General features: G+C 45.1%; 1 protein-coding gene across 11 annotated transcripts in view; it reads right to left on the bottom strand.

The window, feature by feature from the left end:
* The window catches only part of CD44 (CD44 molecule (IN blood group)), an 88,993-nt gene that overhangs the window by 40,795 nt on the left and 20,233 nt on the right, over positions 1–27,965 (bottom strand). For all 11 annotated transcript variants that reach the window (XM_020912261.2, XM_070473189.1, XM_070473190.1 and 8 more), the window contains exons 2-4: positions 11,035–11,200; positions 6,423–6,556; positions 1,883–1,951 (exon numbers count right to left, since the gene is read on the bottom strand). In XM_020912261.2, coding sequence (XP_020767920.2) covers positions 1,883–1,951; positions 6,423–6,556; positions 11,035–11,200 — 369 coding nt within the window. The remainder of the gene's footprint in view (positions 1–1,882; positions 1,952–6,422; positions 6,557–11,034; positions 11,201–27,965) is intronic.

Genomic DNA, 27,965 nt, shown 5'->3' on the forward strand with positions numbered 1-27,965 from the left:
TCAGTCTCATCAGGGAATACAGGACATAAATCCTTTATTAGTACTTCAGTTTATCGAGCTTCACAGATACTGTGTTTTCCACATGGAAGTTTGTGGAAACTTCGTTGTCAGATAATGGTGAGCATTTTTTAGCAATAAAATATTAATTAAGGCATGCACATTTGTTTAAAAAAAACCAAAACAATGCTATTGCACACTTGGACTATAGTATAGTGTAAATATAACTTCTATATGTGCTTGGAAACTCCCCCAAATTTATCAAAATGTTCACTTCATTGCAATGGTCTGGAACCATACTTCTGCAGTATGCAAATCCATGAAGAATTAGATTTTCTTTCTAAGAGGAAAATGCTTCCAGTTTCAATGAACCCCCAGCCCTGGCTAACAAAGCAGCATGCTGAAATATTGACAGAGGCTCTGCCATCTGTGAAATTCAACTTGAAATGAGGACATAGGAGTGAATATAAAGATCAAAATCTTTGGTTTAAACAAGAAAATGACTAGAATGACATGAGGAGAAAGAGCAAGAAGGGCTTCATTCATAGTTCTCTTCTAAATGTGTTGCCTTCAAGTGTGAGTCACTCACTGCACAAGTGTGCATTTAGCTGAAATGATTTTCTACTATGTGGCATGGGCAGGACTAAAGATTCCTTCTGTTTGTCTATCTATCTTGTCCAAGTGAAACTATTAATCAACTATAAATTTAAAAAAATTCAAAGTCTAAATCACCCTAATAACCCTACAGACAGAGATCTGATAAAGAAATAGGACCACACTTGAACAGGTCTGGACGTGGAGAGAGAGATCTGTTGGGACCAAGGAAATGGGCATTTATTGAGCATCTACTATGGGCCAGGCATGATCACATTATCTTTTTTAAGTTTCATGACAAATCTTATATGTTGATTCATTACTCAAATGAGAAAACTGAGGCTCAGATCAACCAGATTGTAAAGAACTTGCATTTCAAACCAGGCCTGTCACACACAGAGCTCTTCACAGTTGCCGGCCCCCTCTTCTGTCAGGTACAGGCCAGGGGCAATTTTCTGCCTGTGGGAGCTGGAACCGTGTGGTCCAGGAATGATTTTTGTTCCCCTGCCACCACGACCACTCCTGTCACCTTGCATATTGAGGGGTCTGGCTTTTAGGAGGTAGAAATCCAACTTCCTCATCACTGTCGTACTTCTCAAAACATGAGGCTCAGAGGCAATCGGATCAAGGTTAACAAGTTGACCTATTTGAAAGTTCTGGCTGAAATACTGTATTTTCTGCAGTGTCAGCTTCTCAGGATAATCAGGAAGATTTTAGGTCAACATAGTGTAAATAATGTTGAAACACAAATCAGGAAGTTTGCACCCTTATTATCATTTTTAAATACTCCAATCGAATCAAACAGAAAATGTGGGAGGACAGAATGTCCCTGCATCTAACACTTATTAATCCCTGCCTCTGAGAAAGGGAACATGGTTCAGACTCGGTCTTCAACAGCTAGAATTTAAGAACATTATTTAATTTTTCTTACATTTATATTTATTTCTAAGGTTACCTTTTACTTATGACCAGAGGTGTTGGCTTTCCATTTGGAGTTATATTAATGCTTTTTAAGTAGAAAACAATGGGTCAAATGAATGAAAAATATTAAGTAAATGACAGTGCTGTGTCCACAGAGATGCCAAAAAATGTGAAAACAGTTCTCAGGTGACTGAGGAACAATGAATGGACTGGGGTAAATCATATAGCAATAAAGGGACAGTAAATTATAGCCCTGTCTTTAGCCTTAGGGAAATGAATGCTACTCCATTCAAATATGAAACATAAGAAATGCACCTGATCTTTTCCCCAAGAATGGGAAAACTCAGTCAAGGTTAGAAGAGATACTTACTTATGGTAATGGGTCCTTCAAAGGCATTGGGCAGGTCCGTGACTGATGTACAGTCTTCTCCAGGTGGAGCTATGAAGTGGAAAAGAAAAAATGACATGAGAACTCTAAAAAACAGAAGCAGAATTGATGTCCATTTCTCTTTGTTAGGAGGACTTTTGCTATAACTTAACCCAGATCATTTTCTTAAACTTGGCCAAGTCACCTAGGAACATCTCTGACCTCGGTGATACATTTTTCACTTTTTATTTTACTTCACACATCTTTGGAAGCTCCCCACGCCAACAAATCCATTCATTAACAAATGTATATGTTCTATACCAAGCATTATAGAAGGCTGGTTGATAACAATGGTAGTAAGATAGACACGGTCTTTCTTTATTGAGGCATGCATTAGAAGTTATTTTTAAAATTTGTTATTATAAAATTAACATGGGAAACACTGCAAAAAATGTTAAATAAATGAATGAACTATAATGCAGAAATCACATGTAACCCCAATGATCTGCAGAAACAATGGAAACACATGGCTGACAAATGCAGTCAAATACTTATCAACATGAACAGCATCAGACACATAGAACTTACTTGGTAGGAATGTTTTTTTAAAAAAACCAATCTTTTGTCTTTTTATTAATGTATTAGTTAATGCATTTAACTAATCCCCTAAGTGCCTACTCTGAATAAAATACTTCTCACTGTACAGCTTCTGAGGTTGTCCACCTTTGGTACAGGTGCCCAGAATATTTTCTGAGGCTTCTGTTTTGGCTTATATCACCACAGACACTTCTGACTTCCTTTTCTTCTTCCTTCCATTTATCTTCTACTTCCTCCCTTCTTTGGGAATAACGATTTCTGACGGTACGTTGGGCCTGCCTGATCACCCACAGATGTTATGAGAGCAAATTAATGCCCTTTGAAAAGCAAACTCTGAAAGTTTCCTCCTGCCAGCCATCCCTTGAGTACTCTAGGAAGCCTGTAGAATGCTTTAACCAATGGTTCCATTCCTGCCCAAATGCTCTATTCTGTAACTGGACCTTGGTTAAGCTCTAAAAACTCACAGAGCTTGAAGCTAGCTCTGCTGTTACAGGAAGGCTGGATTCAGGTGTGAATTACAGTTTTTATACTCGTGTGTGTGTGTGTGTGTGTGTGCACGTGCACGCGCGCTTTAACTGATGAAATGGAAAACTGACTTCTTAGGTTAGTTTCTTCTAGAATTGCTTCTTGGCAAAGAGGACAGAACAAAGAAATGGGTGGGTGGTTGGTAGATGGATAGATGGATGGATGAATAAATGGATGGATGGATGGATGGATGGAAGGAAGGATGGATGGACAGAGGGAGGCAGGCAGGCAAAGTGCTATTACAAGGAAGTCTATTATCACAAGTATTTTAAATGTCCTGCCGTAAATCACTGGGTATTTATGACTTGGACAAACACACAAGTCTAACAAAGCAGGGTTTGCTTGCTCCCCAGCTCCTAGGAGCATCTTTTCCCACATACAAAGGGCATGATGCCCTTTACTTGACTATCCTTTGCCATCATAATGGAAACACCTGGCAGCTTTATACATTCAACCAGAGAATAGCAGGTTTTAAAAATAACCATTCTTGCAAGGGCTGATTAAAAGATTTCAGAAGAGAGATTCTTCAAAGAGAAAGTCAACTCCTTGGTAAGGTCATTCCTCGTAATCCAATCTAAGCTAGCCCCAACACCCATCACCACTGCACAGTTGTTCTCTCTCATGTCTTCTTCTCACTCACCACTAGCTGAAATTGTCTTGTTCATTTTACTTGCTGGCTATTCATAGCACATCTCCCGTCCCCGACCCCCCTGCCACCCAGCCATCTCCACAGAAATATAGAAACTCCACAAGACAAGCAGTAACTTTATCTTTCTTGGCCGGAACATTTATGTGCAATGGGGCTAGAGAGGTACTCAAATATTTGTTGAATGAATGGGAAAAAAAAACCCAATATAGTTTTCTTACCGTCCAATTTTCCAGTAAACATATCTAAGATATTAACCCCCCCAACAAATGGTCTGCAAATACAAACAAGTCAGGAAACATTCTTATCAACCCTGAATGACAATGCGTAAGAATTAATGAAAGGAAGTTTCAGGCCTATCAGTTCTTTTATTCATTTTAAACATTTACTCAGCACATATGATGGATCACAGTATAAACAAGGAGCAAAAGATAAACATTTCTGTCTGTTTTTGAGGAATCTGCAGGTCATGGGAGACAATAATAGTATTTCTTTAGACTTCTACTGTTTTCAAAAAATTCCCAGTGATTCCCTCATTTTCAATCAGAAAAAACAGCCAACCTGGGAGATCCTGCAAACTATCTACAGGATCTATTCTGGGGACAGCACCAGAAGCTGACCTGACCCGTGAGATGTTTCTGACTTAACTGTTAGGTTGCACAGACCCAGAAGCAGGCCTTGAATTATGACTTCTTAATGTCAAGGATGGAATAACCTCCCCCAAATTCAAAGACAATTGCAGGTAACAGTAGTGCACTGGAAATTTCCAGGAATAAAGTTGCAAGAGAATGAAGCATGATGTCAAAACCAATAAGGCAGTTTTGCAAACGATTAGTGCATTTGTTGGAATGGAGTCCCTTCATGCTCCAATTCACCCTAAATTTCATAAAGAATATCAAATCTGGCAGGCATACTACGATGGATGCTGACCCAAATGTGCAATACATTCATGTTCCCATGTCAGATACAGGGCCTCATTGGACAGCCTTTCATTCTGTTTAATGAGCATCACACTGCTGAGAGAATCAAGCCCGTGGAGTTTCCCTGAACTGAAGGATTTGTTAGACAGACTCTGAGGTGAGCCTCCTGATACATTGTGTCTCATAAACCTTGCCTCCACTACACCAAAATAGCCAAGAGAAATGTTAATTATTCAGTCTAGCCAATCACTCGGGGGCAGATGGACAGACAGCTTCCTCAGTGCCCAGAACATACTTGTTGAATAAATGAGTGAATTAATAAACAAATGAATGTAGAATCTTCCCCTAAATTTCTCCTTTCCAAAGAGAAACAGGCATTTTACTGAAAGTAAACGTCAAAAATGAACTAATTCAGGTCAGTTTTCTGTATTAACACAGAAGTCACCAGTGCTGGGCCTGACCACTGAGAAAGGAGGCAATAAACAGCATGAAGCCTTTCCAGGGTCTGCCGTATTTTCATTGGTCAACCACAGGCCATGTTTTACAAAAAATACTGCTGACATTTTAAGCTTGTAGAAGGTATCTTTTAAGATGGAGCTGGCTTTGGTCCCTGAGGCCAGTCTGCAAGAAGGATCACATCACTGGGCCCTGACCACCTGCTGAGTAGTCTCAGGCTAAGATGGATTCAAGGATCTTTCCAATGAGATCCCTGGCACAGAGCAGAAGGTTATCAAGATCTGTCACCCACTTAACACCCCCATCATCATCCAACTCTAATCTAGGACATTTAGAATGTATTTCTCCTTAGATAAACATTCTTCCCTAGCTCCTTTATTTTTCATCTCAGGACTTCGACAAGATTAACTCTGGAGACAAGAAAGATGGCCTCTGATTCCTTGTCACTCTACTCTCCCCAGCACAATACTGAATGTGTGTCATTGATCACTAAATACTCTTTTTTAAAACATTGAAAATTGATAAAAAGCACTCTAACATACTGAGTAAATTTCGATACGAGAAAATGAAACCCATCACTTTGAACTTTACTGCTTTACTGCGGCTACTTGGGCAGGCAATACTCCCCAGGACTTCTCAAACTTTTTCAATGGAACTAACCTCCCCGGAGTAGAGGAAGGTTCATCAGTACTGTTCACTCCCTTCTCTGAAGATAAGCCCAACCGTATGGGCAAAAAGAAAGGCAGGGAGAAAAGTCTCAGTGGTATCTGGCCTGTGTGTGCCTCCTAAGTCGCTTTAGTCTCATCCAACTCTTTGTGACCCTAGAGACTGCAGCCTGCCAGGCTCCTCTGTCCATGGAATTCTCCAGGCAAGAACACTGGAGTGGGTTGCCGTGCCCTCCTCCAGGGGATCTTCCCCACCCAGGGATCGAACCTGCATCTCTTATGTCTCCTTGCCGTTGTCAGCACATGCCCTGAAGCTCCCACGGACCCGGCTGTGCGCTGCTGTCCACCACGCCGTGGCTTCCTTCCCTCGATTCCGTCAGGGCTCTACACACCCACCTCCTGACGGGCACGTTCTCTGATTATCTTCTCAGGAAAAAAGCACCCTTAGCACTCTGTCGTCCCTTGCTCTGCTTTCTTTTTTACAACACTTGTCACTCTCTGACTTCACGTAAGTGATTTCATACATATTTGCTTACTGTGGGCCTCTCCAATATAGCAGGGAAGCACCCTAGAGACAGAACTCTCTTTTACTACTGACGAAATATGCAGCAAGCACCTGTTATGTGAATGGAGGCTGCATGAATCCCCACTGAAGCCGAGATTGTCAGCCATGCTGCCGAAGGCTGGCTGGCCAAAAGTCACCTAGGACTTAAAGCGACCCGCTTGGGACCAACCTGAGGCATTGAAGCAGTACGTGTCATACTGGGAGGTGTTGGACGTGAGGATGTACACCCCCGTGTTGTTCGCAGCACAGATGGAATTGGGGTGGATCCGTGGAATCACCACATGCCCCTCTATGAACCCGTACCTGCAAAAGAAAACCAGAGGTCATCCATCTGCAACAGTGTAATTAGGGACTTCATAAAATCCCATCCAACCACGTTTCATGCAGTGCAATACTTCCTTCAGCTCACCCCTAGGCATGTCAGAGTTTTTAACAACTGAGTTACACAAAAGCCAAAAACAACAGCCGAGGGACAGTGAAAGGGACCAATAAGGCTGGTGTAGACAAAGTGATTTTCTTGGAGCTCTATAAAGCTTTTTAAAACCATCGATCCATTGCCAATGAAATCTGTGATCAGCAGTCAGTTTGAACGAGCAGAGGGAAGCCAAAATCATGGATAAAATGACCCCTTTACCATGTGAGATCCACTCTGGCCCGCCATTACCATCCTATTTGCCAGAAAATACAGAGAACGACTGGCTCCCATCAGATGGGAACTGATGTTACATTGCAATGTCACATTCATCTCAGTCCATAAATCGCAAACCTGCCTTATTTCCCATACCCGCCTCTTCTTTCCTGGACTCATCTTTTTCTGGGATTCCCTCATTCCGGACTTCATTGCTCTAAACATGTTTAAGTCACTCAGTCATGTCTGATTCTTTGCGACCCCATGGACTGTAGCCCACCAGGCTCCTCTGTCCATGGAATTCTCCAAGCAAGAATACTGGAGTGGGTTGCCATTTTCTTCTCCAGGGGATTTTCCCAACCCAGGGATTGAACTTGGGTCTCCTGCATTGCAGGCAGATTCTTTACCAACTGAGCCACCTTATTAATTAATATATGCCAGATACAATACCTCTTGTCCCATGAACATCTCAGGCATGATTCCACTGCTAGTGGAAGTAAACTGACAGTCATTAAAATGCGAGTATTAATGATTAATGGGCTTCCCTCATAGCTCAGTTGGTAAAGAATCCACCTGCAATGTAGGAGACCCTGGTTCAATTCCTGGGTTGGGAAGATCCACTGGAGAAGGGATAGGCTATCCACTCCAGTATTCCTGGGCTTCCCCCGGTGGCTCAGCTGTTAAAGAATTCGCCTGTAATGCGGGAGATATGGGTTCGATCCCTGGGTTGGGAAGATCCCCTGAGGAGGGAAAGGCTACCCACTCCAGTATTCTGGCGTGGAGAACTGCGAAGAGTCAGACATGACTGAGCAACTTTTACCACTAATGATTAAGTAGATAGCAACGCCTCATTAGCTCAGGAATTTTCCAGAAGCAACAGTCAGAGAAGTGCTTAAACTCCTCCATCCCATCATGGTGTTTCTGGGAGCGTGCTGGAGAAACGTGTATCCTTTTCAGATACAACATACAGTACCCAGCCTCTGACTAGCATCCTGGTGGTTGAATACGTACCGCACGATTTCTCTCAAATCTAAAATGCTTCAAAAAATGAGGTGTGGGCTGAGAAAATACCATTTGCAAGGGAAAAGGTGGTGGCAAGGGAAAAGCAGAGCACTAAATCCAACAGGTTTTTGAAAATGCAATGCTGGCTAAAATGCACAGCCCAAATCCCTTCAATCTTTCTTGCCAGGGGCGACAGTATGTACTGCATTGCCCTGCAAGACCCACAGAAATGGCTGTGAGTCTGAAATTTCTAAGCACCTTGAACTCATTATGTCTAAATTGCAAAAGCTGACATGACTAATTCCTCATCTGCATGGCCAGACTGGTTTCTCCAAAGACTCCTGAGCTTGATGGGGGGAGGGGCACAATTAAATATTAATGCGTTTCCATGTATCTGAGGATCCTAACTAATCAGGGTGGGGCAGACTTTAGAGAGTAGGTGCTAAGGTTTTCCCATCATCTCTTAGACTCTCCCATCTGTCCTATGGCAGGTATCTGATTCACAGCTACCTGAGTGAAATTATGGAAATATATTTTGCAACATTTAAAACCAGCTATGGGTGAAATGATAGATTACTTTGGCACCGTTTTTCTTTGCCTTTTTTAAATAATAAAACTCCTGGTGAACCCACTCCCCATTTTACTACCATCACATTCTGCTAGCCCGTATAACACTGACATTCTAGAATTTACAATACCCTCTGTAAATTATTCCTAAGTTTTTACCACATTGTGTTGACTGTAGGTTTTACGTGTCACCCTGCCCATAAGTTAGGGATATTAAAATTTTTATGTTTGTATACTACATGAGTCGACTTAGCACACATGTACACATACTACATGAGTAGGTTGCTGTTCCCAGGAAGAAAAGAAATACTCGACAAATCCATCCATGCAGCAGACTTTCATCTCTCTTTTGCTCTCGGTTCTTCAGGAGGGCTGGGTCATTAAATCTTGCCCTGGGCTCAGAAGCTGGCCTGGAGTCTAGACTCCTTCCCATGCAAGTGATGTGGCCCAGGACAGGCTGCAGAACTAAGCCTCGGTTGCTTACTCTGCAAAGTGGAGTCATACAACCAACCCCTGGAGCAGTTTGAGGATTAAGACAGAGATACGCTTAGATGAGCTGGGGTCTGTGCTCAGTCACTGAGTCATGTTTGATTCTTTGCGACCCCGTGGACTGCAGCCTGCAGGCTCCTCTGTCCATAGGATTCTCCAGGCAAGAACACTGGAGTGGGTTGCCATTTCTTCCTCTAGAGGATCTTCCCAACCCAGGGATCAAACTCAAGTCTCCTGCATTGGCAGGTGGGAAGCCCTTTGTCCACTATCTAAGGGCTGGATAATTGGCCACTGGGGACAGTAAGAACTTCCCTTGTTCTCAGCATATAAGAACATTTCCGTATTTCATAAGTTTTCCTTGCCTGCATTTCACAATCAAAATTCAGCTTATGAAATCCACTTTCTTAGGCCACTGGCCTAGTCAGGGCCATATTTAAATAATTAGCCTTAGGTATAGAATAAATGGACCTGCTAATTAACTTTTCTGCATTGAGCCTACACCTCAAGTTCAGAAGCTACCCGAGCTATCTGCTCCTTTTATATTCTCCCAGACCCTGCTGGAACACACGCAGATGTCTGCACACATCTGCTCTTCACTTCAGAGCAAAGCTGCTCAACACAACTTTCTGTGAAATAGAAACATTCTATAATCTCAGTTGTCTGATAAAAGTAGCTGCCAGGCATTTGTGGCTAATTAGGCACTTGAAACATAGTTAGTGCCACCAAGAGCCAAAGTTTTGATTTTATTTAATTTTAATTAGATGTCAATAGCCAAGCGTGGCTAGGGGTCACCGTATTAGAAATATTGAACTCGTCAGCCTAAGAGTCTCAGTTCCCACCCAGACTAAAGGTGCCTTACCCAAGGACAGGGGATAGATGCACTTAACTTACATTGAATGGTTTCCAAAAAGAGTTCTGCAGCTTGACTTTTTAAAAAGCAGCCTGTGTTTGTATGTGAGCGTGTTAACGAGAAAAGAGAACCATGTTACCTAATGTCATATTGCAAAAGCGCAGAGGGGCGGCTGCAGGATGGGGCGGAAACTTCGGACCGCAGTTGTCCAGATTCCCTAGGGTTCTTCTCATGAAAACAAACCAAACCCAAACACCTCACCACGGTGGTCACCACTGCTCGCTCTTCATGTGCACCGCTTACCACGGGGCCGTAAAAAAAATTCAGAAAATAAGGGCCATGCCTGCTGTGAGTGGGCCATGCCTGCTGTGAGTGGGCCATGCCTGCTGTGAGTGGCTCAGCGGTAAGGAGTCCACCTGCCAACGCAGGAGACGCAAGAGATGCAGGTTCAATCCCTGTGTGGGAAAAATCCCCTGGGGTAGGAAACGGCTACCCACTCCAGTGTTCTTGCCTGGAAAATTCCATGGACAGAGGAGCCTGGCAGCCTACGGTCCGTGGGGTCGCAGAGAGTCAGACACGACTAAGCAGATGAGTGTGCACACACAGGCGAGCCTGCTGCGAACATCCTGGACAGAAGGACCCGAGGACGGCTCCCTGAGCGCTGTGAGGTCCGGTAGGAGGCGCTCAGGAGGCCTCCCTCAGCCCCTCTCACCGCTTTGCAATCACTTGTAATAATATACATCTTAATAATTCTCGTGCCCTTTTCTCTCAAATCAGAGCAACACAGAAGAGAAACAAAATCAAGAGAGAGAGAAAGTTTGAAAAGCCTGCTTCAGCCAAGTCTGCAGGGTCAAGCTCCAACCAGGCACGTATTTATCTTAAACACTGTTATTTGGTTTTTCGATTTCTTGTGGTTCTGACAATGATATTGCCGGCTTCTTCAAAGACCAGAGAGCGCGCTACTGACAGGAGCTTCAGGCAAGTGGATTCCAACCTATGACCTTTAAAGCCTCCCCTGGGAAACTCTGCTGTGATTCACAAAGGTGTCTTTGGCTGGCCTTAAATTTTAGTAGTCATACTGGTTCCAGATTGACTTGCCCAAATTCATGGGTGGGGCCGACTCTTCAGGCAACCGGCCACTCAGCTGTCAGAGAGGACGCTTCCGGGTCTAAGTCCCGCCCCCTGGACCCAGGCAGCTTGCCTTCCGAAGTGGGCTTGGGGCCTAGGCAGGTGCCGGTCACTTACCTGCAGGTCTCAAACCCTATGCTCCGGGCCACCTCCATCTGGGCCATGGTGGGAAGCGTGCTATTGAAGGCCTTGCAGAGGTCGGCAGCCTCAGTCTTGGAAATGCTGTAGCGACCATTCTTCTCCACGTGGAATACGCCTGCATATCGGCAGGTTATATTCAGATCTGTGGGATGAAAAGGAAAGGTTAGATGGTTCTGCATCCATAATTTGGAAAGGGTAAGAAGTTTGTTTTAGAGCAGCCTCATTGCAAAGCCAAATAATCTTCCCTACTGGCCAGAGCCTTCCACCTTCACTGCAGCATGTCAAAGTGTAGCTCCCTCATGCTTAAACCTGAGATAAGAAGCAGGAAAGTAGCATCACTTGTACATTCTGTCCAGGTGGTGCTAGTGATAAAGAACCTACCTGCCAATGCAGGAGACACAAGAGACCTGAGTTTGATCACTAGGTTGGGAAGATCTCCTGGAGGAGGAAACCGCAGCCCACTCCAGTGTTCCTGCCTGGAGAATTCCATGGGCAGAGGAGCCTGGCGGGCTACAGCCCACAGGACCACAGAGAAACACGACTGAGCGACTGAGCACATCACTGAGAAAACTGAGGCTCAGAAAAGTGAGCTGCCCGAGGGAGTGAGGGTTGCTGTCCAGAGCCTGTAACTGCCTTCCTGAATCCCAGCTGTTCTGTTTTAGCAATATATTTCCGAGCTGATAGCCAGGGTGGGAATGTCTGTGACTGCAGTGTCCCTGGGTACCCAGCTTCTTTGGGGTTCTGTGTGGCATCATCTTTCAAGAACCCTGACAGGTGACTTATAGATGAGTTATGTACATATTATTCATAGGTGAAGAAACTGGAACTGAGAAAAATGAAATGACTTCCCGAAGTCACCCAGCAATAAGTGGCAGAGCTGGAATTCCATCTCAGGTCTGTTTAACACCAAAACCCACACTCTGATCCACTTATTCCCGTGTGCCCAGGAATCCTTCCATGTCATTAGAGCAAGTTTTCACTCTGGAGGGATACACCTAAACAACTGTGACCTAATGACAAAGATAGGGTCAGCGTTAATGGAACTGTAAGGACAACAACTGCTCTCTCCTTTCTGAGCAGGAAGTAGCTTCCAACCACGAGAAAACAGTGTCTGACAAAGAGCAAACTGAGATGATAAGAGAACTGTGAAACCTCTCCACAATCTTTCTCGATTCTGAACATAGTAAAAGGAGAAATGGTGCTTTGAAAAGACATAAGGCAGTATCAAGTGATTTTCTTTTCTTTGTTTCATCAGCACACAGTTGCTTTTAAAGAAGTGTCAGAACTAGGTGAAACGGAGCAAATGTGTTCGGGGGATTTCCTTTCTGGTCTAATGGTGTCCTTCGGAAGCCACTCACACAACGCTTGGCTGATGAGGCTAGAGGAGCACAGAGGAGGGAAACGGACAAGGTGCTTTTGAAATACTGTTTGTTTTTACTGACATTTTCGGCTTTGGCTTCGGTTGACCAATCTTTGCCAAGAGAAACTGTTGCGCTGAGTGACTGTCCTTCCGGAGGCATTCTGTGTGTAGCTTACAAAAGAGAAACAAAGCCTCCCAGTCGGCTTCTTGGAGGTGAGACTGTTAGGAGAGATCTCAGCAGATGTCAGGAGAGGCAGTGCGTGGCCGTCAGCACGCGGCCGGGTGGCTGCTGTCACTCCCAGCTTAAATATAGAGTCTGAGGCATGGACGGTGGCTTGGAGCTAAACGGCAGTTTCTGTGTTATTAACATGAATTTGAGTTTGCCACCTGGCATGTAGAATATGCAAATGCGAAAGGAACCATTCAGATTGAGACTTGTGAATAAAATCTCTTAAGTTCCACGAGGAGCAACCAACATCCCTTGATAGACAACACACACATGCATGTGTGAAGGTGTCTCTCCGTGTGCGTGAGACTAGTGAGTGTGTGTCGTGTGTGCTTGTGGTCAGCCAAGACAGGAAAGCACGGATAAAATCTAGCTTCAGCCTTCCTAGAAATGCAAAAATTAAACGGGGCGTGCAGTAGATCTCAGAAAAGGGGCTGCTGGGTGAATGAAGAAATTCTATGCAATGTGAGGATTCCACAGCTTATATTCATCTTCGTCTCACACATAAAAATGGTCCCATCCTAGCCCTGATGGCATTCAGCCATCTGGGAATTGCAAAGACGGTTCCAAAACCTTCAATTCAGGTCAAGAATATTCACAGTTCCTCCTCTCTGGGTCCCTCGTGCCTTAAAAAGGACCAAGAGCCTTTCAGGGCTGTGTATCCGTTAAGTCTTCATACTGTATGAAGATTTTTCAACACTTTCTTAACACTTACACAAGCGGAAATTACTACCCCCAAAGGGTATTAGTAATACTAACAGCAATAATAGCTGTTAACACATATTGTGCACTTATGATGTATAGGCCAGACACTCTTCTGTGCATTTGACAAGTATTAACTCATTTTATCCGTAAAACCCCGCTATATGGTAGGTAATATTATTGTCCCCACTTTCCAGATACAGAAACTGAGGCACAGAGAGGGGAAGAAACGTGCCCAGGTTCACAGAACTCGTAACGATGGAGCCAGGGTTCAAACCCAGCCAGTCTGGGCATCAAGAGACCACAGGCTTAACCACCAGGCCACTACTCCTGAACCCAATCTACAGAACATGTTATGCACTGTCAACCTCCCCCATTTAGAACCCGAAATATCCCCAAGGTTTAAGTTAGAGCAAGGCTGAGGCATGAGCAGCCATGGACCACCAATCACAGGACAGCCACCCGTATCCATGGCAACGGCCGCACTGCCAACACCTGGAGAAAGGCAAGACTCTCCAGACATCTGGGCATCGCTCTGGATAAACAGAGATCTCTGTGATCCAGGAGCTGCCGTGACTCAAGGGCCTAACAGTAAATGGCCAAATGAATCTCTCCAACAAGCCTGTCCAGCTGGACATGAATCAACAATGCTTTCCGCTGGGCCCTCTGGTCTCCAATAAATCATGAAATAAAGGAGTGATCCCATGTTCCTCCCTCTGAGAGATCTGATGGGCAACACTAACGGTTGGAGGCCACTTTCAGATTTGGGGTGGTGTCTTTCTGGAGGGAGAGTGTTTGTTATGATGGGGTTTCCAGGAGGACAGAGTCACCCAGGGATCTCACTGCCCATGTGGGAAGAGCTCTACCAGTGGCCTGTTGGGAAGAGCACAAAAAACGTGCTCACCAAGAGACCTGTGTATCCACTCTCTGGCACCAACTCACAATGAAGCCTTGTAGTTCAACTTAGAGGAGATATACCCAAGGTATACCCTGGCTTCAAGTCCTGACATTGCTACTAGCTCTGGGTTACACAGATAAGATAGTTCCTTAACCTCTCTGACACTCCGCCTTCTCCTTGATGGGATGACAATGTCACCAGGGTTTGTGGGACTGTGAAATGAGACAAAGCATGTCAAACACTCCATATGATGTTTGGCACTTAATTAGAGCCAATGGGTGTTTTATACTCATTAGGTGCGTGATCTACTTCAGCTAAATTAATTCTCACAAAAATGCTATGGAATAGGCACTACCACCAAGCCCATTTTAGAGAGAAAGAAACTGAGGCACAAACAGGTTAAATAGTGTGTCCAAAGTCGCCCAAGTGGGGCAGTCAGGGTTCCATCTCCTGTGCTATGCCGCCAATTCCATGGGGTTCTAGGTAGATTTGTTTTTGGATAAACCAAAGCTGACCCATAACACCATTAATCTTGCCTATATTTTTCACTAAGACTCACGTCAAGAAAAATAGATCTTTTTAGTAAAATCACCCTAGCACATTTCAGAATCTTGCCGAGGGCTTGAGATGAGTAGCTTCTTGGTTTACTCCAGTCGCTTCACAAGTGGAAGAAAATCACAGCCTCTTCTGAGAGTACCACACTGTGTAAGCTTTACCCAACGCGCCATTGTCTGAGGGTCTCCAGAGTCTAGAAGGTGAGTAGCGCTGGGGAGGGGATGTCACACAGCTGACCAGTAGGGCTGAGGGACAAAAGTTTTCATCAGCGGGTCTTCAGGGGTCTATAAACCTGTGAAATTACTTATATGCAAGATTCTGTGTGTATGTACGTATCTATGTATCTGTAGGCGTGTGCATGCAAGTGTGTACACGTGAGTAGGTGTTTCGCTGGGGACAGCATCCCTGGGTTTCCATTAGCTTCTCAAAGATGTCTATGACAGAAACAGGTAATAAATTATAAGAAATTATTATCTTTAAAGTGAAAGTGTTAGTCACTCAGTCATGTTTGACTCTTTGCGACTCCATGGACTATAGCCCACCAAGCTTCTCTGTCCATGGGATTCTCCAGGCAAGAATACTGGAGTGGGTTGCCATGCCCTCTTCCAGGGGATCTTCCTTTAAGGTCTCTTCATTAATTAGAAATTCCAGGGTTCTAGAAGTTTGGAACTTCTTTGTGGGCTTCCTGAGAGCAGTGACTGCGTCTCTCCCCCAGGACCTTGTGCAGTACCACAGAGGTAGGCACACGTGGAACAAATGAATGAAGGAAGGAAATGCTCCCCACTCCCCCCAGGACAAACAGACTGTGTGAGGTACAAACAGAACAAGTCGTGTCTAAAAGAATCAGCAGCTGGCCTTTTTGAGAATCCCCCAGTAGATACTTCAAATGTCTTGAAGTATTTGCTTCTGAAAACTTTTGCCATTTTCCCTGAAAGCAAATGTGGCAGAGACCAACTTTCAGCTCTGTAACCAGTACTGTCTGTCTGGACTTCATAGTCGTCCTCTCCGAGATGAGCACAGCCTTTTTTCATCCTATCATAGGGCCCCTTCTGAGGCCGGATCTCCTGAGAGAGAACACACACAGTCACCCCACATGCAGACCCCAGGAGACCATCTGCAGTCATGCTGTGCCCAGAGACTCAGTTCTTCAAGCCAGGCTTCTCCAGATGGCCCCAAATGAATTAGTGTGTTTTCCAACAGGCGCCACCTAGATGGGCCTGGCCCCTTCCGTCATCTCCTCAGAAAGGGTGAGGCAGCATTAAGGCAGAATGAGATTTTTTTTTCTGGTTTGGTCTCACCAGAGTAGGCTGTGTGTCTGGGGAAGTTGGTCTTCTTCAAGACCAGGAGAAGGCCAGTTTCTGCAACTGAGTGACTCGTGTATTTTCCACGGCCATGATAATAACTGCAAACATTCATCCAGCACCTAATTGAACCCATATGAGGTTTTTAATATTTTACACCTAAAAATTCATTTAATTCTCACAGTAATGGTGGTATGTGGCAGGCACTTTTATTATCCCCATTGGTCACAGAAGGTAACTGAGTCTTTGAGAAGACAGGAATGACCTGAGCCAGGGGCCAGCAGACCAGATTTCCGATTGGGCAGTCTGGCTGATCACAGTGCAGTGTTAAGTGGCACCTCATGCGTGGGACAGATGCTAAGCTACAGGAAATCCTCTGCTTCTCCACGTGGTTTGTAAGGTGCAGAGAGGTGAGAATTAAAAGAGGGCTCTGCAGAGAGAAATTTGAGCTTATTAAATATTAACAAGCTCAAGTATTATTTTAAGATCACAGGTCTCTTGATTCTGGACCAAAGGCTTAAAAAGGTAGGGCCCTTCTCTTAAGAGTTTAGGAAGATGTCAGTGGGAAAATCTGCACTAATGGAACTTACACCCTTCTCCCCGAGGCAAAGATGCCAAGGAGGTCCCTGTGTTTGCTGACTTTCCCCAACAGAAGGCTGGCTTCCTCTTTCTCATCCTACCTGTCCTCTTCCCATCATACCCTTGAAGATCAAAGACTCCAACCCCAGCTGCAGTTCAGGCCTCCTCTAAGACTCTGGCAGAGATCAGGCAGGGAAGAATGAAGACAGGTTGACCTAGGACTGGGATACCAGACCACAGTCTGTCCTTGTGACATTTTGAGATATCTGATGACCAGCCTACAAATTTCAACAGACCAGGCCATTCCAGCTGGGGCATGATACTCCATCCACTCCATCAAACTCCTGGAGTCAATCATATGCAAGCCAAAAAGCACTTGTGGGTTCTCCACATTTTTCACCTTTATACTGTTTATCACAAGTTAACCAGGATCCTTTTTCTATCTTCTGATTTGCTGAGCTCATGTCTGGAAAAGGTTATGCAACTCAAAAATCTAATGGAACTGATTCTGATCAGAATTAAGGAGAGAAAAGGTCAATTTTTTTTTTAAAGCACTATTGCTAATTGGATCACCTGTGTTTAAAGCCAGGCGGGATAACAGGGAGCAGCTAACCAAATTCTCATGAGACACAAGAGGAAACAAAAATCCACAATGACTGAGCATGCCCCCCAGCCATTGCGAGAGAAACAGGACCTCCAGGGTCCACAATTGCTAGATTCCTGACCCCTGTCCAGTGCTCTGACTACTGAACTTGCTTTTATAAGAGGCCTGAGCAAGTCGTTCCAATAAAGGCCACAGTCCACAGTGTTAATGGGACACGAAGAAACCATTCTGTTCTTCATTGCGATTGTTTAATGCTTTCAAAGCCCAGAAGTTTCCATCTAGGAGTCTTCCTGGCAATTACAGCCCCTGCTGCCACCCAGGTCTGCCAGTCCAGAAGGCTGGCAGCGTTCCTGCTGCCCCACATCTCTCACCCCCATCCCCTGATGCCCATGTGATGGGCGCCTGATGAAAGGGTCTATTGTTCAGCACCCCCTTCTGAACCAGGCCAAAATCACGCTCAGTGGCCGAATCGCCTTTGGCTGCCCCAGGCAGACCATGAGTCTTGAGTGACTCAGTCTCTCCCGGAATTGCCCTGAAGGCGGGTGAGGGTTTAATGAGCAGAGATAATACTCATACACCATCATCCCCAGAGAATTTCCTCCAGAATGTGTTCTGGGTGGCTTTCAACTGAGCTATTCATCTCCTGGCACTCAGAAGGGAAATGCACCCCAATTTTTTGGCACCCGACTCTATCCCCTGGCCTCTCAGCCTCCTGTCCAAGGAGCCTGTCATGGCAGCCAACACTGAACCCACAAGGACCTATCACATCCGCTCTGTCAGAGGAGAGTCCAAGGGCTCTCAGCCACTACCCTGACCCTTCAGTCTAGGCCTCCAAAGGACCAACCCCATGAAGCTCTTAGCTTGTTTGTACAGAGTCTAAAGAAAGAGCCCCCACCCCTGCCTCCTGGTGGAAGGATGGGAACTGGGGGAGAGGAGAGGGTGGGAAGGTCTGCTTAGGCCCCCACTCCTGATCCTGGATCCAACAGTCTTTCTGGCCAAGGAAAGTGTGCCCCAGAACTGTCACCTCAGTACCCAGTTCTGTGAGGCTAAGTGGTTTTTGATGAGCGAGTCTCCGGGAAGACAGCTGAGGGAGAGAAACCACAGCGTGTACCCCTACATGTTACCATGGTGACCAGAAAATGCTCAGGGCCTGAGACCTTTGTTTTCTTCTGTTTTCTTCTTTTTTGGATCATATCTGTTTAACAGACTGACTAACACAAACCCAGGATGTGGTTAAAAACAAATGAAAAAGTATCTTAGGAGCCCACATGGGGTTTTTTTCCTGTTGCAAGTAGAAAGAAAAAAAAAAAAGAGGTCCTACTTTGTCTCATAGCTATATATACTTGGCGGGGGGGGGGGGGGGGGGGGGGGGGGGGGGGGAGCTAGTTACAGTTACATCACCTATCTAGTTCAGGTACAGCTCTGGCTCAGGTCTGGAACCGGATCTTTGAGGAACTGGCTGGTTTTATTTTGAGGGGAGTACTTCACGAGGGGCTTCCCTGGTAGCTCAGCTGGTAAACAATCCGCCTACAATGCAAGAAACCCCGGTTGGATTCCTGGGTCGGGAAGATCCCCTGGAGAAGGGCTAGGCTCCCCACTCCAGCATTCTTGGGCTTCTCTGACGGCTCACACAGTGAAGAATCGCCTGCAGTACGGGGGACCTGGGTTCAATCCCTTGGGTTGGGAAGATCCCCTGGAGGAGGGCGTGTCAACCCATGCCAGTATTCTTGCATGGAGAATGCCATGGACAGATATGCCTGGCGGGGTTCAGTCCATGGGGTTACAAAGAGTCAGACACGACTGAGCGACTGAACACAGCATAGCACACTTGATGAGAGCTGAGGTGGGCTGAAACTGTCACTCACAGAGAATAGCTGCTTTTCGGGAGGGTTAGTGAGTCACTGACAGCAGATGACCCGTTGGGCCCCATCTGGGAGAAGGGTGAAGGGGTTCTAGCCTAAATCCTGTTCATCGTGAGCTGCGTGACCTTGAATAAATCACTCTCCATCTCTGGTTCACACCTAAACTTCCTGCCTCCCAGGATGAATGGAGGAGTTAGGAAATGCTTGAGCTAGTAGGATAAAGCAGGGAGAAGCCAGATGCATACCTGGGGTGGTATCAACGTCTCAGAACACTTTTCAAAAATCTAATATTGATTAAGATGCATACAGGCTCCAATCCCAGCATAACAGGTGGATCAAAGCACAGGTGTCAGTAATATCACTCTGGTGGGGTCTTTCCAGCTCAATTATGAAGCATTTCCACATCCAAAAGCAGCCCTGTGAGGCCCAACAGGTAGGTACCATGGCCCCATTTTACAGATGAAGAAACTAAGGAGCAAGAGATTCAGAGACTCCTAAGTCTTACAGAATTTGAATAAAACCCAGACCTCAACTCTGATTTTCGAGGTATTCTGATTTTCCCCATTATCTGTGGTTCTGACCTTTCCTTCTTGGGTGTCACCCAGCAAAGGCGAAAAGTGGCGGCATTCAGACAGAAGGGTGATGGTTTTCATACTTTACCTTCCCTTCTCCTCCCAATGATGTCTTAGGCAGAACCACAATATTTAAGAATGGAGGGAAGCAGAGCTGCTTCCATGGGAGCTGGAGTGAGGGTGAAGGGCCAAGACCCTGGATCCAACAGCACTCATTCTTGCCCAGCCCCCACCCCACCCCACCAAGGGTCCTGATACCCTCCACAGTGCTTTAGGAAGCTGCATGGAACACTCAGGAAACCACTGCAGTAGGGGCCCATAATAGCGATGATAACCACTGCTTGGCAAGGCATCCTTTGTGCCAGGGGCTCCAAAGCATCCTAAGAGGGTTAGTCACCCCCTATGACAGCTGTGAAAGCAGAGGGTCAGAGCGCTAAGTCATTAGTACAAGGCTCTGCAGCTCAAAGGCTGCAGCCCAAATGAAATGCATTGTATAAATTGCTTTATAAATGATCCAAGCTTAGTAATTAAAAAAAAATGCTCTCATCAGTCTCAAGAATAAAAATGTCTTGCAATGTAAAGTTCTCCTTAAAGGTTGGCCCTGGTTTACCCTGTGGAGAGAAGATAGCTAAATTTGCCTTTCCAAATCTAATCTGCAGTGATGGGAGCTGATCAGCAATGGACTCGAGAGGACTGACAGATCCAGAAACTGAGGTGAAGCTGCTGTCCTCCAAGGTAGAGCCATCCAGGGTGAGGGGAACAGAAGGCCAGCACCAGTTCCCGCAGAGCCCAGCAGGACTGCCCAGGCTGGGCTGTCTCCAACTTGGATTTGAATTCCTTGACCCTATCTCTTCCAGCATCCTTTCGAGGGATGAAGAAAAGATTCTGGAATGTATGGAGCTGCCTTTTGGTGTCGGACATTAATCTAGGTGTGGTAACAGTGTCCTACCATGGGAACCCCAGAACGGCTTTGAGAGGTCAAATCATCAACTCCATTTTGCAGATGAAACAAGTGAAGTTCAGGGCACAACTGACTCAACATTCGACTATGAAACTGGCATGGTCACAAGTCAAACACTGGAATTATACCAGGTCTCTGACATGAGTTAGTTTAGATGTTTACCAAAGCCACGCTCCTCTGCTTGGGGCACAGACTCTCATACTGGGGGCTGGAAAGGCAAGGACCCTGTTGGGTGTGGCTGGGACAGGTCCTACTGCTAGACCTCTGGCTGGGCTCCTCTGTCACATTACCATGAATGGAGCACCTACTATGTGCTAGGTGCTTCATACTGATTGTCTCATTTAATTCCCACAACAAGTGTATGATATAAGGACTATTATCTATATCAGACCTTATTACAGATAAGAAAACTACAGTTTAGGAGAGGTTAAGAAACTTGTTCTTTTCCTATTCATTTATTTATATAATTAAATGTAAGTTGCCTCTATAAGTTAATTATGTCAAATTAAACATTTAATTAATTGACATTTTAATATTTAATTGTTGACATTTTACCTGTTTTTCTTATTTCTGAATTTTGGTACTTGGAATACAGACTCTTATGATATCCAAAAAGAAGAAAATAATTTGTCCAAGTTTGCACTGTTAAGGGGTCAGGCAGCCTGGCACCTTTACATGGATTGAGATAGAACAAGAACCAGGCCTTTAGGTTGCCCCTTTCCTCTTCAAATTCAACAGCAGTGAACTGATGTAGCTACAAAGGCATGTATTGATAACAACAAGTATTAAAGTGACCAAGGAGAATTCCAGATTCCCACTGATTTTGAATTAGGAGGGCTTGGAAATCAACAGGACGTGTTTTTGTGACTCAGTCATTCTCTCTTCTCATGGATTATGTTTCTCTCTCTCAGATGCTAAAGTGAAGAGCAGTGTGTGTGCACCCATGTGAATCAGTCTCCTTTGCAGTCCAAGAACCTGACCATTATTCATTCTCCAGACGCTTTTGGAATATTACTCAGCCATAAAAAGCAACAAAATTGAGTCCTTTGTAGAGATGTGGATGGACCTAGACTCTGTCACACAGAGTGAAATAAGTCAGAAAGACAAAAAAAGAACCATATATTAATACATAATGTGGAATCTAAAAAAACGGTCCAGATGAACTTATCTGCAGGGCAGGAATAGAGACACAGGCATAGAGAATGGACATGTAGACACAGAGGAGAAAGGGAGGGTAGGATGAATTGAGAGATTAGAATTGACATATATACACTGCAATGTGTAAAACAGATAGCTATTGGGAAGCTGCCATATAACACAAGGAACTCAGCTCTGTGCTCTGTGATGACCTAGATGGTTGGGGTTGGGGGGCCAGGGGGGATAGAGGGAGGTCCAAGATGGAGGGAATATACGTATACATGTAACTGATTCATTTAGTTATACAATAGAAACTAACACAAAATTGTAAAGAAATTACACTCCAATTAAAAAAAAAAGATTAATACAAACGTTTCAAAACAGAAATCCTACAAAGGGAGACGCTGGATCATGGGGATATTTTTAAAAATCTGGGCCAGAAGATTTCTAGGATCAGTATGGTTCCAATTGCCCTGTGAGCTAAGAGCTTGTAATTCATACCTCTTCCTGAGCTTTCAATCTCTGAAATCTCATCTGTAACCACAGATGCTAGATGCAAATGCCAGGCTCCAGAGAGCTCATTCCTGACAAGCTTTTAAATCCGACTCAAGCCACAGAGTTTGGACTAAAATCTTTACCATTTCATGTGTAGCTGGTGTGGGCCAAACATAACTTCCCGCTCTTAAGGAACATGGCTCACACAAAAAAGCCAGTAGGCTTGGAAATAGAAAAGGATATAAATGACCCTTCTGCCAAGCTGTCAAAGAAAATAATTAGATCTGGATTTTTCTTCAAATAAATGGTCACTGGACACGGAAAGAGACCCCACTAGGTGAAGGCCTAAACTCCTTTCACCACGGACATTTGAGGGGCATTCTAGAAGCACTAGGATGAGGATGACAAGAACTCTTATGGAATCTGTGCCTCTCAGGTCACTATTGCTCTCCCTAGGGCATGGTGCAAGGCATACATTCAAAGCACCTTCTAGAAGATGCGATCCTGGGAGCTGAGGATACACAAAGTCCCTGCCCTGAAACAGCTTATGCTCTAGTGTGGGGAAACAAGACAGTCACACAGGGAAATGCTTAGAATATAAATAAGGCAATGGGGTAGCGACAGTACTACACAAAAATAAAGGATAAACAGGCTGCCTCTTCCAGCAGTCTGTGTGGTCTGAGGCTCACTCTTTTCTGAAGCTGTTGGGTATATTTTCCTTATTTATTATGGGGCTCTTGGTGAGATCAGATACCTGACGAAAGAAAACACCTATACACAAACAGAGAGAGATTAAATCATGTTTGGAATTCATTTTTGCCTTCCAGGGTCCATGACAAGATGTCCCTAGAATGCGGACTTAGGATAAACACGGGAAACTTGGAAGGCAAAGGCCAAGGAAACTGAATGAGCCAGCTTCGGTGTCCACTTGAGCCATAAGCTGGGTACAGAGTTCATGGAAGTGGGCTGCAGACACCCATTCTGGGTCTTTGCCTGAACTTGAAGGAGGCAAATCAGCGTGACAGAGCAGCCCATCAGACTGCAACTGTGATAAGTCCACGCACCAGCCCTGAAGGCTTACAAGAATCTCCCTGCATCTTCACCCTCTCGGAGTTGACAGTTACTAAGGTGATGGAGCAATCACCCCCGTGGTACTGGAAGATGTACAGCAGCCAAGCTCATAGGCCTTCACATTAGAGAGGCTGGGGTCCAAAGCCCGGCTTGGGGTCCTGGGGGATGTTAGGCACATCATGGTTTCTTAACCTTTCAGCCTCATTCCTTCCTTAGTAAAGAAAAGGTGGTAACTCCCTCATGGGGTGCTTTTAAGTGTAAATGAAGACATGCACTTGAAACAGGTAGCAAAGTACCTGACGCTTAGTCAAGTGACTGGGATTTGATTAATATTAGACAATCACCTTATAGATTAAAGTGTATTTAAGGATAAGAGCCTTCTGCTCTGACAATTCTTGATAAACTGGCCAGCCATTCACTGTATCACTGGTAACAGCCACTCAAGACCCCCAGTTAGGAGCCAGGAGCCTAATTATTCAGATACACAAGCCCCCACTCTATACAATATGTGCAATTGACAGATAGGAAGGAAAGAAAGAAGGAAGAGGGAAAGAGAAAGGAAGGAAGGAAGAAATCATCAGATAGATGAATGGATAGATGGATAGACAGACACTATTTATAAAACACTATTCTTGGAAGAAGTCTGCCTCAAGTGATACTAACCCATAGAATCAAAATGGGTTCCATTGGGACCATTCCTTGTTCATCTTTATATCTGTGATGTCTGATTCATAGTATGGTGGCCAATAGATGTTACTTTAGTTTTGTGGAAATGCATTAGAGTCCAGTGACCTGGCATCTGGAGTTTGACTTCTTACTAATAAGCCATCAGTTCTCATCAGTAAGGCTTCAGTTTCTTTATCAGACCCAGGAAGAAGTTGGCTTTGGTAGTCTCTAGGTCCCTTGGCCAACCAAAGGCTCTGCCTTTAGAAGGACAAGTCTGTTTCTTTCAAACTTGTTCTCTAAACCTGAGTGGCTCCCTCTTGCCTGCAGGGTTGTGGTATTTCCCTCCGGAATCAAGGCGGCGGTGGTGTGATGGCTGCGTCAAGCAGGCTGGAGCGGCCAACAAAAAGAAATAATAGACAAAACAAGAATGTTACCAGCATCCTGCTCTCCGATTACACCAACTAAACGCCTTCCAGCCCGCAGAGACTAGAACCTGCCCCATCGAAGTCGGAGGGAGAGAAAGGTTTCAATTAAGAGAAGCACAGCAGGATCGCGGATTCCCTTAGAGAGACTACTCCTAGATTATTACAAACAGCCCCAGTGCTCCCTGTAGCAAATTTCAGCATCGCGGGCCAACTCAGACCATTCTTTAGCTGTGAGGCAATCCTCCAGTGAGGTGCTTTCAAGCAGATCCCACCTGCACCCCTGGAAGTCGAGACGCCCACTCTCAATTGACTCCCTGATCTCTGGCGGTCTCGCAGGTCCCCCTGCCAGTGCAGACAGCAAAGAGGGAGGTTCCCGCCACCTGTTTTTCCAAAGATGACTCTCAGTAGTACTAAATCGTTTCAAGACCGTTCATTTTCAAGGAGCCAGAAAAACCCAGATTCTCAGGAAAAGGAGACGCCTTGAAGCTTTAAGGCCTCCAGTTCTGGAGATTGGGAGGATCGGATGGGCCCCATAAGACTGAGTGGGAACGTTGGTGTGGTATTAGAGGGAGTGGATTGAATTCCAGCCCCAACACATGAGAGCAGAGCCTTCTTGGGCAAGTTACTTCATCTTTATGAGTCTCAGTTTCTCAGCCTATAAAATGGCTCTGAGGAAATGCAGTCATTCATTTACTGAATGGATATTTGCCGCACGCCTCAAAGAGAGGTTTATGGGAGTTAGATAATAAACTCCCGGGAAAGCATCAGCGTTGAGTTTGGTTCATAACAAGTGTTCAGTAAATGTTCATTTTTTTCCTTCTCCCACAGGAAGATCAAAAAAAAAAAAAAAAACACCCTGGATGACCAGTCCCAGCTCTCCCATATACCAAGGGGACCCCTGGGCTCGGATTTATAACGTATTTACACTATGAACAATTGTTTGTGTTTTGATAGTCTTGTTTCAGCACAAACAGCAGTCTGCAACCACACTCTTAAGAAACTAAAAGCAAAATGAGAAGCTGCCACAAAGGCGAACACTCCTATTAAAAGATGCAGAAGTTTTAGTCACATCTGAGGTGCGGCTAGGAGGGGCCGGATCTTCCTTTCTTTAGAGGCGAACAGAGCTAAGCAGTTAAAGGCAATTAAAGGTATTTGGGGGAGATAAGAGGATTGAACATCCCAATATGATTGAGGGGTGGGCACTTCATGTATTCAAAAGCTGGTCCCCCAGCCCCAGTCCCTCCACAGCCAGGAAATTCCAAGCCTGGGCTTCTGGGGGAAGCAGTGACCCTGAGGAACTTAAAAATTTCCAGAATGAGATGGAAGCTACTGCATTAAATTGCCCCAAGGGTCTTTCTACACTCTGAGACCAGGAAATAGCACTGTAAAGGAGTGCTTCTCCCCAAGAGGGAGGGAAATACCATCTCCTCCTCCAGCCTCATGCCAACTGTCAGCACCAAAGGCAGGAAGAGGCAGATCCTGCTGAGACAAGCAGCCTTGGAGACTGCCTGTCAGCAAGCAAGTAAAGACAGGCCTGGAGCGCGTCGGCTGACTCGTTTTCACCAGCTTCTGCAGCAGCCAAGCTTCCCGGAACATCCCCGGCTGCCGTGTATGCCTGGCAACAGTTGGTCCAGTAAGCAGGTGGGTGTCAGCACTTTGGTGTCCCCTCCCCACCAAATTAAATGCGATCTTATTGGCTAATATTTTGCCCAGAAATGGAATAAGCATCTTCCAAAGGCTGCTGGAAGCAATTCTCAAGCGCAGCTGGAACAAAGTTTGGGCTGAATGAGGACAGGAGAGGTCCAGGGTCTAATACTGCTCCCTGTCAGTTATTCCACACATGATCTGGTAATACTTACACAACCCTGTGCCTAGGTATTATTACTCTGCCTTAAAGATAAGAAAACTGAGGTTCAGAGTGTTGTCAATTGCCACATAATTGATGAGGGGCAGGACTCGAACCCAGGCTTCTGGATGGCTCAGCGGTCAAGATGCCGCCTGCAATGCAGGAGCCACAGGAGATGCAGGTTTGATCCCCAGGTTGGGAAGATCCCTTGGAAGAGGGCATGGCGACCCACTCCAGTATTCTCATCTGGAGAATCCCATGGACAGAGGAGTCTAGTGGGCAACCATAGGGTTGCAAAGAGTCGGACACGACTAACGCCACTCGGCACACATGCAGGACTCAAACCCAGATTTAACTCCAGGACCCACAGTGCTTTCTGAGAGCCTGGGATACCAGACTCAGACCCCACTCATGAATCCCTAAACTCAGTGCTTAGCCCAGAGGCTGAACCGACAGTCAGCCCTACTAACTACAAGGGTGATGAGTAAACATTCTCTAATGTAGCCTTTAGAAGAAGACAGAGAACCTGACTTTGAGAGACTATTTCTTGATGGCCTATTTGAAGAGATGCCTGTTTCTAAATGTCTGGGAAGCTCATCTGGAGAAGAAACCGGATGAGTTTCCCAAAGATTTTAACAATGCAAACAATACAGAATACAGAAGTTGCTGTTGACTTTAGCCTTCCTGGCAATACAAATAACAGGAAGCTCAAACAGATAATAGGGTACCTTTCCTCTACCCTGAGAAACAGTTCTTAAGGAAGGCTGGAGATTATCTAATGATGTTTTTCTGTAAGGAAACTGAGCTGCCCCAAACAAGTTTCAAAAGAGAGCCATGGGGAGCCCCACCCTCTGTCCCCAGTAAGAAGAATCTAGAATATCCAAGGCTTGCCTCCCCAAACCTTGCTCCATCCCTTCTCTCCCTCAGCAGAACATGTTTCCTCCTTGTCTTTCACAACCATCCTGAACACTGCACATATTCAGCCTCTGTTTGGAGCCTTTGCAGGAAACCACGGAAGAGACTATATCTAGGTGATGATAGCCAAGGGGAATGGAAATTGGGGTGGTGCCCAGTCACAAAGGAAGGAGAAAAGATGTGGTCTGTTTGCTGACCCTCATTTGCTTTCTAAGCAAATTTGTCTCTTACTCCAATAAATAGATAAATAGACAGATGATACATACATGGATAGATAGATAGGTACATAGACCAACAGATAGATATAAATGATAGATATATATGATAGATACATGGATGGACGAACAGACAGATACATAATAGACACATGTATACATACATACATAAAGTTGTTTTTTTAACTGAATTTGGTCATCACAGACTGAATCCACCAGGGTAAGCCACAATCTCACAAATCCAACCAAATAGTAAAGTGGATACAGGCCTTCAGAAAAGAGAAGACCAATTCCAAGCCTATTCATTCAACAAGGTTTTATCCAGTGCCCCCATGGGCACTATGCTGGGCACTGATACCAGGGCACTGAAAAAGGTCAGAACGGTCATTGCCCCAGCATAGACGATGGTCCAAGGAAGAAGACAAACATTCAACAAGGCAACAAAAAGCTCAACAAATGCTGTAACAGAAGTGCAATGTGCTGAACGCTTCGTTTAAAGGGAAGCCTTTCCTCCCCA

Source organism: Odocoileus virginianus, chromosome 10 (genome assembly GCF_023699985.2).
Source record: "Odocoileus virginianus isolate 20LAN1187 ecotype Illinois chromosome 10, Ovbor_1.2, whole genome shotgun sequence".
Classification (NCBI taxonomy): domain Eukaryota; kingdom Metazoa; phylum Chordata; class Mammalia; order Artiodactyla; family Cervidae; genus Odocoileus; species Odocoileus virginianus.